The 15,307-nt window shown below is 31.9% G+C and overlaps 1 protein-coding gene across 2 annotated transcripts; it reads right to left on the bottom strand.

The window, feature by feature from the left end:
- Positions 1-899: 899 nt before the first annotated feature.
- ND-19 (NADH dehydrogenase [ubiquinone] 1 alpha subcomplex subunit 8) lies at positions 900-15,088 on the bottom strand. 2 transcript variants are annotated; one of them, XM_035368320.2, is made up of 4 exons: positions 14,939-15,088; positions 14,702-14,835; positions 10,517-10,692; positions 900-1,234 (listed from the first exon to the last, which is right to left on the bottom strand). In XM_035368320.2, exons 2-4 carry the CDS (start codon positions 14,828-14,830, stop codon positions 1,009-1,011), a joined length of 531 nt encoding a protein of 176 aa, XP_035224211.1. In that variant the 5' UTR covers positions 14,831-14,835; positions 14,939-15,088; the 3' UTR covers positions 900-1,008. The 2 variants fall into 2 exon arrangements, with proteins under 2 accessions (XP_035224211.1, XP_035224212.1); XM_035368321.2 differs by lacking the exon at positions 14,939-15,088 and having other exon boundaries at positions 14,702-14,932.
- Between the last annotated feature and the right edge of the window lie 219 nt (positions 15,089-15,307).

Here is a 15,307-nt window from a genome sequence, read left to right as displayed (position 1 = left end):
CCCTCTATTCATTAACTGGTTTTAAATTTCTGTATTAGATTGTGAGATGCCTTTGTTTCCTTCTCCTATAGCCACTTCTGTGAAAAATACTTGAATGGTGGGACTACAAAATGTAAAACCAATGCAGTTAAGTTAACCAAAAGTGACGTATAAAAGAAATATTTTATATAAAAAAAAAAAAAATAGGACTGAATTGGGACCAAGATTAAATGACATATAAATGTTAAAGATGTATGCATGGTGCTCCACTGTATTTCACAGTATTTTGGAATTGCAGCAATACAAACCTTTTGCCAGTTCATTGGAACCCAAACACTACACTTCTCTTATAAATAAAAGAATTTAAAATAAATGCAACATATCAAAGAATTTACATTTAAAAAAAAAGGGTGAGGTTGACTTTGTCTAAAAGAAGGAAAGGGAAAAAAAGTAAATTCTGAATGCAAAAATTTTGGATATAAACCTGAACTCTTCGTAAACTTTTTGACAAATGCCATTCTTTATCATTGCAAAATAATCATTTTTTTAAATTTTTATTTATTTATTTATTTGTAAACACATTATAAAAACAAAAGTATGTTAAATTTTTAATAAATTACCTTGGAGAAAAAATGATTCAACAATGCTCTAATTCTCTTACAAGACTCTAAAACAGATAATCAGAAATGTCGTAAATGCCACCAATTCCAATCTGAGGCACACGTTTTCTTGTAGATAACATTTTACTATTAGGCCCATATATTGTACTAAAACTGAAGATGTTACTGCAGAAAAATTTGTATGTAATACAAACAAAACTTGATTGGTTACTGGCTGTGACCATTCACATCAGAGGTGGATTTGAATGTGCGGAGTATGCTACTTCAAGAAAATGTGATCAAAATTATTCAATGAACAAATAAAGAGATATAGCAATTTAATTTAAATTTTTATATAGCTTACTACAAAAATGTTCAACTTTTCATTACATATTATTGAAAACAAATGACTGACATCTAATACAATTAATTAGTTGAACATAAAAAAAGCAGAACCATATTTTGCATCTTCCCTAGGATAATCATCAGGAAGTGAAGGCCTATCATCTATATATTCTTTACGAGGAAGTGGAGGTCCAGGTCTAGGACGCTCTGTTTTATGAGGTCGTATTTCAGTAAAATATCCAAATGGTGGTCTTTCAATATTCAATTTTTCAGCCATGCAATTATCTAATACTGCTTGTGTTTTCCTGCAACTAAAATAAATCTTAATTAAAATCAGTATTTTTAGGATACACATGAAAGATTTCCAGTCAAGTAATCTTATTACTGAATCCTAAAAGTTGTACAGTCTTTAAAATGCCATGAAAAACACACACAAAGAGACATACATATAGTGCAAATATGTATGTCTCTTCATGATAAAGACTGTCATGATTAACTGCCTTCAGCTTGAGTGGCACTGAGTTAAGAATAGTCATTTTTTAAAGCATTAACTGGTATTTATTATACCACAGTTTTACAGCTATTAAAACATATTTAACAGTATTAAATAATAACTGAAGTTATATTTCAGTACAGTTTATATAACCACAAATTAATTTAGTTTTATTTTTTATCTCATCATATAAGTTAGAATAGAACATACATTAATCAGGAAAACAAATTTAACTTAAAATGAATCAAAAATAAATCCAACAAACTGATCAAAAATAAATAAAATACTTTCAAAATAGTTAACATTTAAAAAGCAGTTACAGAAACACACAGGCATTCACATATGACTGCTTGATTTTCCACATTAGGTGACCTTGTGGAGGTGACCTTATTGAGGATTGTGGATGCTCCGGGGACTGCATAAGAACATTGTTTAAAATAAAAAGTAGAGATAAGGGGGGACCAGCCACCGAATATTCCACATAAGCACTACATGTCAGTCTGAAATTTTAGAAGATAACAGTGTGTATGCAGGTTGGAAAGCCTACACAGCCAACTTACACTTACAACTAAAGCATTGTTTTAAATGCTTGAAGTTTGCTAAACATCTAAGACATGCAGAACTAAAATCACATATGCAAACTGTTCTGCAGCACATGAAAATAACATTAAAAGTGTAGTTTGCATTAACCATAACAATTCAAATGAAAAATTTAAAACCAATTATGATATAAACCACAATGCACTCTCAAAATTTTATGAAACACATAAAAGAGAAGTTAAATTTATAATTAATCACTTGAACATGGAAATATAATTTAATATTCCATGCCGGGCTAATATTTGACCTGTTTTTTTTTTTTTTTTTTTTTTTTTGTTTGTTTGTTTCCGCCTATAACTTTATATATATCTATATATATATAGTACAAATTTAAGCATAAACTTGAATCACTGCTCTGCGGCAGTATGCCAGCTCTCGGGGATTAAAAAAAAAATCACTTTATCCCTGATGTGGCCCTCATTCAAGAACCTTATTGTGTCAACGGAAAAATTGCCTGGGTTCAAGGGACCTGGCAAGTCACACATAAAGAAGTATGCAGGACTGCAATCATTTCTTTAAATGAAGATTTTAACTTTATAGCTGATTGGATTGAAGATATGATGGTGGCTGTTTCACTTAAATTGGGTGACAATATACAGTCAAAAGTCGTTAATCCGGACTCGTCGGGACTTCGGTGATTCCGGATTATCGATTTTTAGATCATCGGTTTAAATCTGGTAAGATGGCATGCAGAAATTACAAAATTAAAAATATGAAACTGTAATTTATGAAATAAAGAACAATTATGATCTAAAGGGTATCAAAATTTACAAAAAGAAAAAGCTTAATATTTATTTGTTTACTTTATTAAACATTTCTTTCAATGTAAGTTGTTTAAGTTGCTTCGTTTCATGTGATAATACTTTCTCTTTAATTCTATTAAACAGACATAATTTCTTGTTTAGTTACAAAGTTCCGCTGTTCAAGTCCTATAATTGTGTCGAGAATACCGACTAATTTGTCAATCGAAATTTTTTCGTTTTCGATAACCTCTGTCACTTTCTTCATTATCGGAAGCGAATTATATCTTCATTATCGGAAGCGAATTATAATGACGAGGAACTTGTTTTTAATCATATCAAAGACGGAGTACATCGAGATGAAATACTACATTTGGTAAGGAATTATAAGCCAAATAAAATAAAAACATCTGCCCTGAAGATAAGGATAGTGCTGACAGATTAACTTCCAATTAATTGTGCGCCGCGGCATTCCCCCCGCCGAGCAGCGTGAAATTGATAAACAGATTTCGGATTTTGAAACATACTTTCACTTTAGATGCTTTACATATTAACAAATATATATCGGAAATTCTATTTGATATAATCGAAAGTTCAAGCTTACTTTTATAAAATTGCTCTAACAGTCTGCAAAAAATAATAATCCGGATCCAATTCGAAGATTTGGGAACAACGCAATCTGCAACATTAACTGAATTAGATAATTTTAGCTTAGCTTACACCATCCGTTATACATTAAACGCACATGTGTAAACGTTTTATGAGCATGCGCACAAGCATATTCGCAGCCGTAAAGGTCTTACACACGCACGTAAACGCCTATACGCATGCGTCAACGCGACGCAAGCGCAGAAAGTTTGTAGCTTTGAGGTCCGTATTATAGATCATTCCGGATTATGGGTGTCCGAATTAACGACTTTTGACTGTATAGGGATTAGTTTCGATTTATTTCTCCCCCTCCGAAGAATTAAATGGGCATCTTTTTTAATTAGACTTTAATTTTTTAATGATTATAAGTATATTTTCAGAGGAAATGAAGATACCGAAGAGGTATCAGAGCTATAGATACTCTACAGATAAAAACAGACTGGATTGCTTTTGTAAAAACATAAGAAAGGATACTCAAAGTTTGGAAAAAAGGCTGAGATCACTTACAGGAAGAGAGGAAATGCATAATGTGGCTCTGGAGTTGGAAGAAATAATGATTAACTCTTTAAAAACCAAATCCTTTGCTAACATGTATGTTAAAATACCGAAATGGCTTTCAAGAGTCACAGCAATTTTCTCCCCTCCCCATCCACTAACGTGCAAAGAAGAGTGAATATTTCAAATGACATCCTTTCTATTTCTAACAAAAATATAAGAAACCACAAATAAATGCTTTTAGGGCAAGCTGCCTGTTATAAACTGATACAATGCATTTTGGGTGTGAGGACAACACCTGCTTACCTTAGGGAAAGAAAGAAAACTATATCAGAATTTCCGCCGTTTGGGGCAGTTATAGTCGTTTGAATGAAAAGCCGTCTGCAACAATATGGTCTTCAAAGAGATAAACAAGCAGATAAAAATCTGATAATTTAGAAGAAAAAACGCAAGGAAATTTTTTAGACCCCTTAACTGGGGGAAAGAAAAAAAAAGAAAGAGGATGAGAGCTTAGAAAAAGCTCCGGGGTAGATAATATTTTATGCATAAAAGATGATGATGATGATATAAGAGATGATTGATATAAGAGATGTGAAATTAGAATATAACTGTTCTCCTCCTAGGATAGAATTCCCAAAACAAGAGATCAGATGGTGATTAATCAACTAAAACTAGGAGTCCAAAAGGTACTGATGGAATTACAGCTGCCATTATGAAAAATATGTTGGATTTTTATTCCGATTTTATAGTTCTTTTATACAATAAATGTTTTAAATATCATATTTCTCCTAAACGTTGGAAGATTAGTGAAGTAGTCCTAATTCTGAAAGATGGAAAATATAAACCAATTTGTTTGTTAAAGTTCCTGGCAAATGTTTTCGATAAATTATACAGTCAAAAGTCGTTAATTTGGACACCCATAATCCAGAATGATCTATAATCTGGACCTCAAAGCTGAAATCTTTCTGCGCATAGGCGTTTTACGCGTGCGCGCAAGACATTTACGACAGCGCATATGCGTTTGCGCAAGCGCAGAATACGTTTTCGCGTGCGCGTTTAATGTATAACGGACGGTATAAGCTCTAATTATCTATTTCAGTTAATGTTGATGATTGCGTTGTTCCTTAATCTTCGAATTGGATCCGGCTTATTATTTTTTGCAGACTGTAAGAGTAATTTTATAAAAGTAAGCTTGAACTTTCGATTATGTCAAATAGAATTTCCGATGCTGGAGCTCCTAAAGGATCTAGAAAACGAAAGTATGTTTCGATGTCCATAAAACAAAAAATGGATAAAGCCATATCCTTTGTTTATCTAACCGTTCCGAAATCTGTTTATCAATTTCATGCTGCTCTGCGCGCGGGGGAGGGGGGGCATCGCGGCACACAATGAACTGGAAGTTGATCTGTCAGCACTATCCTTATCTTCAGGGCAGATGTTTTTATTTTATTCGGCTTATAATTCCTTACTAAATGTAGTATTTCATCTCGATGTACTCCGTCTTTGATATGATTTGAATCAAATTCCTTGCCATTATAAATATCACGAATACAAATCAAATAGTTTTCTGGTTGCAATTTTCTAATTTTGGCTGTGTGTAAGGTATGACGCACGCGCACGTTGAAAGAAATGTTTAATAAAGTAAACAAATAAATATTAAGCTTCTTTTTTTGTAAATTTTGATACCCTTTAGATCATAATTGCTCATTATTTTATAAATTACGGTTTCATACTTTTAATTTTATAATTTCTGCATGCCATCTTACCAGATTTAAACTGATGATCTATAATCCGGAATTGCCGAAGTCCCGACAAGTCCGGATTAAAGACTTTTGACTGTATATAAAAAGACTTTACCATTATGTACTGACATTAGAAATTACATTAAGGAGTTAATATGGAATTTTTATCAGGCCACTCTGCTAATGATGCATTATATAATTTTGTTGATTATAATCAAGAAAAGAAAAAATTGTTTTATGTGGCAGCTGTCTCCTTTGATATTAAAGAAGCTTTTGATCCTCCGGGTCATGCAGCCTTCCACTGCTTTGGAATATTACTATCAATGAATTACTGAGTAAAGAAATCCTCGACCATGTAGACATATTTTGTTATGCCCACGTGTTAACGATTGTTGTATCAGAATGTTCCCTGGAGAGGCTGTAGAAAAAATTTAAAGATGCTGTAAATATAACTGATAGCTGTAGAAAAGAACAGAGCTTAGAGTTCATCTATTTTTCTCCAAGAGAGAGAAAAGCATAAGAAAACACTGTCTTTTTAATAATGAAAACAAATTTGAACTAATTAAGGATTCAAAATGTTTGGGGATATGTTTTGATAATACACTGACTTTTGTTAAACATTTTAAATATATACCTAGGAAAAGTGATCCGATTCTGCAGTTTTATAAGAGGAGCTTCCATGGTGAAAGTCTGGCTCAAAATAACACCACATTATGAAAGATATTTAATAACATGATTTTACAAATTATATTCTACTATACTGGTGCTTAGAAAACTAGAACATCAGAGGTGCAGCAGATTAGAACAAAATTAGATTCCATCCAGAGAAGCTGGCCATCACAGGGCAATTATTTAGAACTACTCCTAAGGAGGTGGCATGCGTGTTAGCTGGCATTCCACCCCTCTTACTACAATATGATTTTACTAAAAAAAAATTCTATTAACGACTGGCAGATACACATGACTGAGAACTATGCCATTACTAGTTGAACTTTTAAAACCCTAGATGTGAACTTATTTCATCCTAAGAACAGAATACCATCAGTATACTATAGGACTGAGCCAAAAAAGAATGAGCTTGATATTTACACTGATGAGTCTGGGATTGGGGAGAAATTAGAAGGTGCTTTTGTCGCTTATTATTGTGGTATTGAAATACACAGTAAAAAATTTAAATTGGAAAGTTGTAACTATTTTTCAAGAACTTTTTGCAATTTTTAAAGCACTGCAGTGGGTGCAAAAAAGATAACCTATAATGAGAAAATTACTATCTATTCTGATTGTCTCTTGGTTTTACAAGCCCTCTCTAACCCGGACCAGCCAAATTTTTTTATTCATGTGACCAAACAACTATACACAAGCCTTCTTAAGAAATATGAAATTAGACTTAACTGAATTACAGCACATGTTTGGCACTTAGGAAATGAGAGAGCAGATGTCCTTGCTAAAGAAAGAAGTGACTATACAGACTAACACTTCAAAAACGGAAATATCGGATGCCAGAAGAAAGACCATATGAATTATGCTAAATAATTTCTACAAGAACTGAAATATGCTATGGTAGGACTCTATAAACAGAAAAGATTTTATGCATAGTTTTAAAATTAAAAGAAATACAAAACCTATCTCAAGAATAGAAGTCAGTCAAATTATAAGCAGCCATGGAAGATCTCCCTATTATTTTAATAGGTTTGGGCTTCAAGAAAATGTTAAATGTAAGTTATGCAATGTGACTGGAGATGCTCATGATTTTTGTTCAAGAGTGTGCCATCACTAGAGATATACAAGGACTATAAAACATTCATTACAATAGTGTAGCAGTGAAATGAATTGCAGAGAAAATTATGGCAAGAACAGGTCAAAATAGAAATAAAATAGGCATAATATGCTAGTTTGCATGTGGGTGCTAGTGTTTTGAGTGTTTTTCTATTATTTTAGTTTAGTTCTTAACACTTTGCTTTATTCTTTTTCCCCTCCTCTTTCCTTTATCAGTGCGTGAAATATAAAAAAAACCCAGAGGTCTATATACTAGTACCTTCTGGTTATATTCTGGTTATATCTTATGATTTCTTTTTTGTTATGTTTTCTAATTTTTGTGTTGTTTTGTTGGAGTTGTTGTTTCTGGCTTGCTGTGGTGCAGCCTGCAAAAAGACCTTAGGGCAACGTAAAGTCTGCCAGGAGAGCTGGGATGCGCCCCTCACATCACCCTCATAAATTAGCACATTTCTCACAACTTAAAAATTATAACTAAAAGACATGAAATTAACTCAAAATTAATCAACCTGTTTTATTTTCTGTTAAATACTTCTTAATGGCATTTTTAAATAAATGTGTGATTATACAAATACGTAGGTTTTACATGCAATATCAATATTCCCAGTATATTCAACATAGTGAATATCTATTGTCAGTTTCCTAAAATTACTTTTTACCTTTGTTATTTTCAATTTTTAAATCACATGAATTAACCCTCAGACACAAGGAGGGTGCAGCAAAGTGATATATGTTAATAGTAGAGTTACTGTATTGTACCTGTTTCACTTCAGATTTTAAAATAACAATAAATCAAATTAAAATAGTAATTAAAAGTTTTCCTAATTTACCCTATTTCTCTTTCTCCCATGAACATCACACAATATTCATAGCAAAATACTCATTACAATGTAGATATCTGACAAAGTTTTACTACATATTTCATCAGAAATTAAACAGATGACAATTTTGAATTTTCCATAAAACATACAAAGATTATAAGGAACATATTAAAAATATTACATTTCTTGCAATTATAAAATCTAAAATTTTTTTGCCTAATAGTATTGCATGAAAGCTGTAAAAAGAATTTTTATACATTTCTTATAGTGATAATCAATTAATAATAATAAAACTTTTGGTACTATTCGGTTTTGAGGGTCGTAAAAAAATCGCCAAATTATTGTTGATGCCAGTGCAGTCAAAAATAATTACGGCAACCCTAATGCAAGAAAGGAAGTATAATAGTAAATAACTATCTAAGATTGATGTTTAAATCTAGATGAAAGGTTAATTTCATATACTTTTTATTATTATAATTTATGTAAAAACGGCTAAACATGACTGAATCGATAATCCGGAATACGGCATAAGATTAAATAACCATTCAGATCATTATTATACAGTCAAAAGTCTTTAATCCGGACGTCCGTAATCCGGAATGATCTATAATCCGGACCTCAAAGCTACAAACTTTCTGTGCATGCGTAAACGCATAATACCTTTACGCATGCGCATAATACGTTTACGCATGTGTGCTTAATGTATAATATTTAGAGAAATTTTATAAAACTAAGCTTGAATTTTCGATTATGTCAAAAAGAATTTCCGATTCTGGAGCTGCCAAAGGATCTACAAAGCCAAAGCAAGTTTCGATGTCCATCAAACAAAAAGTGGAATTGCTGCAAAAAATGGCTAAAGGCATATCCTTTGTTTCTCTAACTATTCCGAAATCTGTTTATCAATTATACGCTGCTCAGCACGGGGGGGGGGGACGTCGCGGCACGCAATGAACTGGAAGTTGATCTGTCAGCACTATCCTTACCTTCAGCGCAGATGTTTTTATTTTATTCGGCTTATAATTCCTTCCTAAATGTAGTATTTCATCTCGATGTACTCCATCTTTGATATGATTTAAATCAAATTCCTAGTCATTATAAATATCACGAATACACATCAAATAGTTTTCTGGTTGCAATTTTCTAATTTCGACTATGCGTAATGCATGCTTTACGCATGCACACGTTGAAAGAAATGTTTAATAAAGTAAACAAATAAATATTAAGCTTTTGTTGTTGTTGTAAATTTTGATACCCTTTAGATCATAATTGCTCTTTATTTCATAAATTACGGTTTCATATTTTTTATTTTATAATTTCTGCATGCCATCCTATCAGATTTAAATTGATGATCTATAATCCAGAAAAACTGATAATCCGGAATCGCCGAAGTCCCAACGAGTCCGGATTAAAGACTTTTGACTGTAATTTATATAAAAATTGCTAAACATAACTGAATGGATGCCTGTATTACTATTTCGCTACCGAGTTCACTAAAGCATAATTTTATCTCATTGGCTGTTCAAACATAATTTTCTATAATGAATGATGCCTTTTCTTTGAAAAAATTCTCGGTAAAGTGCAGAATCATCCACTTATTTGTTTGCTGCTTTTTACAAGGGTAAAAACAATTGGATTTTTCTCAATTTTCCTTTACTTTTTAAGTGAAAATAGGTCGATGTGTACATAGATAAATTTAAGGGTGTGCGCAGTGCCATTTTTGTGCAATTCTGGGATTTTTTTTTAAGTGAAAATAGGTCAATGTGTACATGAATACTGAGGATGTGCAATTCTTAAAACGCGTCAAGCAGTGGGTGATTCTGCACTTCACCCAAAATTCAACTGCAGACTTTTCATCATGGGCAATTCCCAAAGTGTTAAAGGATAATATAGGATAAACAAAATCCATAGCATCTGTTTTTCAGAACTGAATGACAAAGCAAAGTTTGGAGGAAAAAAACATGACTTACAGGTTTTAGAAATTAGAATTTTTCAGCTAATCACTCTTTTGTTATCCTAACAAATATCTATCCATAGGATAACAAAAAAGGATTTAAAAATTAAAGTAGTATTTCAATGGCATCTTAAGAAATATAGAACTATATAAACTTACGCAATCTGAAATCAGCACATATGCTAAATTTGGCGTGCCGTTAAACGGGCACGTTTGCTAGATTTGGCACTTTTGCGCATACATTTTCACTGCAATTTTTTTACGGTCCTCAAAACAGAATAGTACCAAACTTTTTTATATTATACATCTAACATTTCTCTTTATACTCACTATTGCACATTCATCTGCGGACTGTTCCATTCCAAGCAAGCCGCATATTGTTCAAGCTCTGCTCTACAGCTCTGTTTTACTTTCTGAAAATACTCAATTCCACAAGCTGTAAGATCTTTACCTTCTTTCAAACATCTTCTTGGATCATTCTCTTCTGTACGACATAGCATAAATTCCTAACAATGAAACAAAAACTATAAATCTACCTCCACATCAATTTTTATTGTGTTTATAAAACTAAATAGCTTCTATAGATTTCAAATTATTGAACGTTAATAAACATTTTGAAATATGTGTGATACTGGTTAGAACATATGACAACTTTTAAGTTTCAGATACAACAACTTGCCTTTTACCAAGAAAGGAAAGAACAGTAAAAGATCATGCAATTTTCACTACTGAAAAACCAAAAGCACCAAGAACTCACTTGAAATTTAAAATCCAGAAGATAAATTGAATAAAGTGGAAATTCTAATATAACACAAAAACTTAAGTAAAAAATTCTCATTTGTCTCTCTTTGAATGATAGTTGATGACATGAACATTAGGGAAGACAAGGCTTATAAAACTGCAGACCTTGAAAAAAAATATGTTCTTGTTTTGCCCTCTTTTAAACTGTTCAATATCATTCCAAATAATTTTTTACACTTCTTTATTACAGCAGCTCCCTGAGAACGAGCCACTAATCAACCTAGATAACTCACCAGCTCATGAAGTGTGAAGATAAAAATAAACAATAATAACAATAATATTCACATGCTGTTTCCTAACAATAATATTCAGAAGCTGTTTCCTACAAACATTTTTAATAATCATTATGACAAGGCCATATTTCCAACAATTCATAAAAAACATTTTTTCATATGTACTTTCCCCACATAAATTCTGAGACATCATGCTCCATTGTTTTTTTATTATGCCACTTGGCTAAACTTTACATTCTTTCACATTTTGGTAGTGAACACCCATTGTTGAATCTAAAAACTGTACTTATGGTTCACAGTAAAGTGACTGCAACCAACTTAAGTTACTCCCTGTTATAGCCCTTCCATCAGTCTTAACAGACTGCTCTCGTACATGTTAAATAATTAAATTTCTAATCTATGTTGTACATGTTAGATAATTTTCTCCACAAGTATATTAGCATCTGTTTTTGAGAACTGAATGACAAAGCAAAGTTTGGAGGAAAAAAACATGACTTACAGGTTTTAGAAATTAGAATTTTTCAGCTAATTCACAATTAGAAATTTCAAAATATAAAGAAAAAAGGCTAATCTTTGGAATATGGTAACAGGTAATCTGGCGACATTTTGGTAAGGCGATAAAGGTACTAGCTAGGACTTTAGCAGTGTACATGGATAAAGTCAAGAGCGCAATGCCATTTTTGTGCAATTTTGGGATTTTTTTAAGTGAAAATAGGTCGACGTGTACATGGATGATACCGTGTATGTGCAATTCTTAAAAACGCAGCAAGCAGTGGGCGATTCTGCACTTTCTCACAATTTCGCACATAATCTTTGTCATGATTAAGCACTTTTGTTCCATAAAGTTCTAGCATAAGCGTAATTCGGCTAGCAGATTGCTGGAAAAAAATGTTGAGTAAAAAAAAAAAAAAAAAAAAAAAAAGCCTTTACTTCGTGAAAACAAAATGGTGTCCAAAGAAAAACTAGCAGGTTGCTGTAGCAGGGTTGGTCGCCAAATTTTCGCCAAGTTATCATAATCCGAAGATTAATCAGAAAAAATTCTTAAGAACTGAATTTGAGATTTTCTATAAAAAATTCTCAAATACAATCACTAAACTGACACTGTGAACTAAGTCATCTAGAAAAAATGGTACTTTCCTGTCTTTCGGTCCCAACTGGCTAATTTCTTTCTCCACACCTTTGGCTAAATATAAAATGAAGTAAAACAACTGGAAACAGGGAAAAAAAATCTATTTCAAAATCCATTATGGAGTGAAGAATACAGTCTACTTTTTTTTAATAAGGATTTATTTCTACAATTTTATTGCATTTATTGATTAAGCATTAGGAAGAGATAAGAAATTGACACTTACCTCACTTACATAATTATTCCATTCAAACAATGTGTTGTGATTAATTTGAATCAAGCTTTGATTTGCAAAGCTCAATAGATGCTAACTCTTGACATATTAGTAAACAAGTAAATAAATAATAGGGCTAGAATGACACAAATCTATTATCTAAGAAATCATGTTTCTGTTTAAACACCTTCTTCATGGCATATGCAAAGGCTACTTTGGACTCGAGTCACATTTTAATTTTACCAGGTAGCTATTTGAAATTTTTTTTTTTTTTTTCCCTTTGCAAAGAACCTTTCCTAGCAACCAAACCAGATTAGCATGGAATACTCTCAACTAAAGAATACATAGGTTTATTTGGATCATACTTTCTCCCACTCTTTTTCTTGTATTAAAATATGAATAAACCAAAGCCTCAAGAACTAAAATCATATCCTTCACAGTTTAAAACTTTTCCCACAAGGAAAAGAACTTAACATTACAATCTGCTATTTGGTAAATTAATAACTATGACAAAAATCTTTCATTTATTGCATTTTTTTCAACAAACATTCTGAAATTTAATTAACAACTAAGTAGACAACTAACTCAGTTTTTTGAATACAAAGTATAATATAACTTAATTTACTGCATTTTAAATACTGAATATGTTGCCTTGTACTTAAATTAGGGAATGTGAAACAATTTCCAACAAAACCCACTCACTTTTATGTACTAATATGCAACATACTGCCAAAATTTCCTTGTGTCCTATTTCTTTAAGGTACTTAATATGGTTGTTTAGGCTCTTAGTTTTGCAAAGGATCCACAAAGGATTTTTCTTCCGCAAAGGATCCGTTGGCGCCAGTGCGTATTTATTCGCCAAGCTCGCCAAAGGCTTTTCTCATAAGGAAGCAATGATTTTAGCGGTGTACAGTTAAGTTATAAGATATTTAGCATACAGAAGTAAAATAAATAGGTTAATAAGGACATTTAGCGGTGTATAATTAACCTGGGAGGACGCGCGCTGTTAAATTATGTAACACGAGAACTAGCGTAGCAATTAAATGTCATACAAATGAAACATATTCATTACTAAATAATACATTTAAAACATTAATTTTACACGAGCAATTTTTCAATGCAAGTTGTTTTTTTGAATTTACTTGCTGATAGCTTAAATATTTTATTTTGAAACAACTGCCTTTTTCATAATAAATATGACTATGCCAAGAATCTTTAATAATATTCAAATCTTTTAAAGTAGCATTGTAAATAAAACTAGAAGAAACATTATACATCTTGTTATCTTTCAAGATTCATTCAAACTTTAATTACTCAAAGCAGGGTTTACTAACTTTGATGACCCTGTCATCTCAGAGAACCAATAATTTTTATTTCATTCTAAATCATCTATTGTATATAAACACCTAGCATCCTGTGTAAAGTAATTGTTAAAATGTATTAAAAATATCAAATTTTTAATCACGAAAACTGATTTAATTCTCATTATTTTAGGTAAAAATAACAGTAATAAAAATAAAAACTTAATTATTAAAAACATATATTATTGCGGCCCACGGAGATTTTAGGAGCCCTATGGTTCTGAGTGTTTCTTAAAATTACGTAAGAACACAGCCATACTATTCTAAACAGCCGTGTTATCAATTATCATTCACCCCCGCCAAGGAGCCCCGAACAGACGAGAAATATTCTTTGTCCAAGGCAAGCGTAGAACCAGGTTGCTCAATCAAAGCCGCCTGAAATAGATGTTAATATAATAATAGATGTTAGATGTAAATAGATGTTAATAAGTTATCTTCACGGGGATTTGTCTCAATTCGCCGGGTTGCCAGCTTTGAACTTTTATCGCCATTTTTAGCAATGTTTACATTTAACGGATCCTTTGCGGAAGAGCTTCCATTACTTAACATGCACATCTCGGTTTAATTTTTTAGTATGTATATACATCTTATCCATATCAAACATGAAAAATTTCATCTAAAAAACAGAATAGGTTTCGAGAGGTTTTTCTTTATTTACACTTACATACAGAAAAAAAGCGTATTTTTAATTAAATTTTGTAGACATACACATACATCGTTTCCATAAGTAATGTCTTATCAATAAATACTGAAAAGCAAATATATATGTACATTACTTACTTTACACTGATGATCACAGTATTTTCCAAAATGAATAGCTCCCGCTTTTAAAAAAGGAGTAGATATATTAATTTCTTGTACTTTTAATTCTTCCTCAGACGGGAGGTAAAAATCCTCAGTGAAAGGCATGGTTGCTAAAAGTAATGGGAATAAACATAAAATAAAATCTTTAAAATACGCAAATTCACGAAAGTATAGTAGCTCTATAGCATTTTTTTAACCATAAACATTTCTCACCTTGAGATGTTTAATCCCGTCAGAGATCACATTCACTCGAACCACAGTAGCGAACTTATTATAAAAAAGTTGGTCTTAGAAGAGTTACCGCCAGATGACGCTCACAAAAGCAAGAACTCTTTATTTTTCCGCTCTTTTTCTTCAAAAGCATTAGTTTAATATTAGCATAAAAATAGAGATAAACGATATATTATAAGTTCTGATTGCTGTTATTTAGGCATTTGCTCAATAAAGCACTGCTTTATTGGAGCACTCTCAAGTATATGAGCTATACTTCAGAGTGCTACTTGTGAAAAGCGCACAGATTCAGGTTGTGCATAGAGAAAACAACGATAAGCTCACTCAAATACTTAAAATTACTTGATATTC

This window comes from Stegodyphus dumicola, chromosome 2 (genome assembly GCF_044657685.1).
Source record: "Stegodyphus dumicola isolate Sdum_Otavi_A_Nest chromosome 2, ASM4465768v1".
NCBI lineage: Eukaryota > Metazoa > Arthropoda > Arachnida > Araneae > Eresidae > Stegodyphus > Stegodyphus dumicola.
This window is presented reverse-complemented; position numbering and strand designations above follow the sequence as displayed.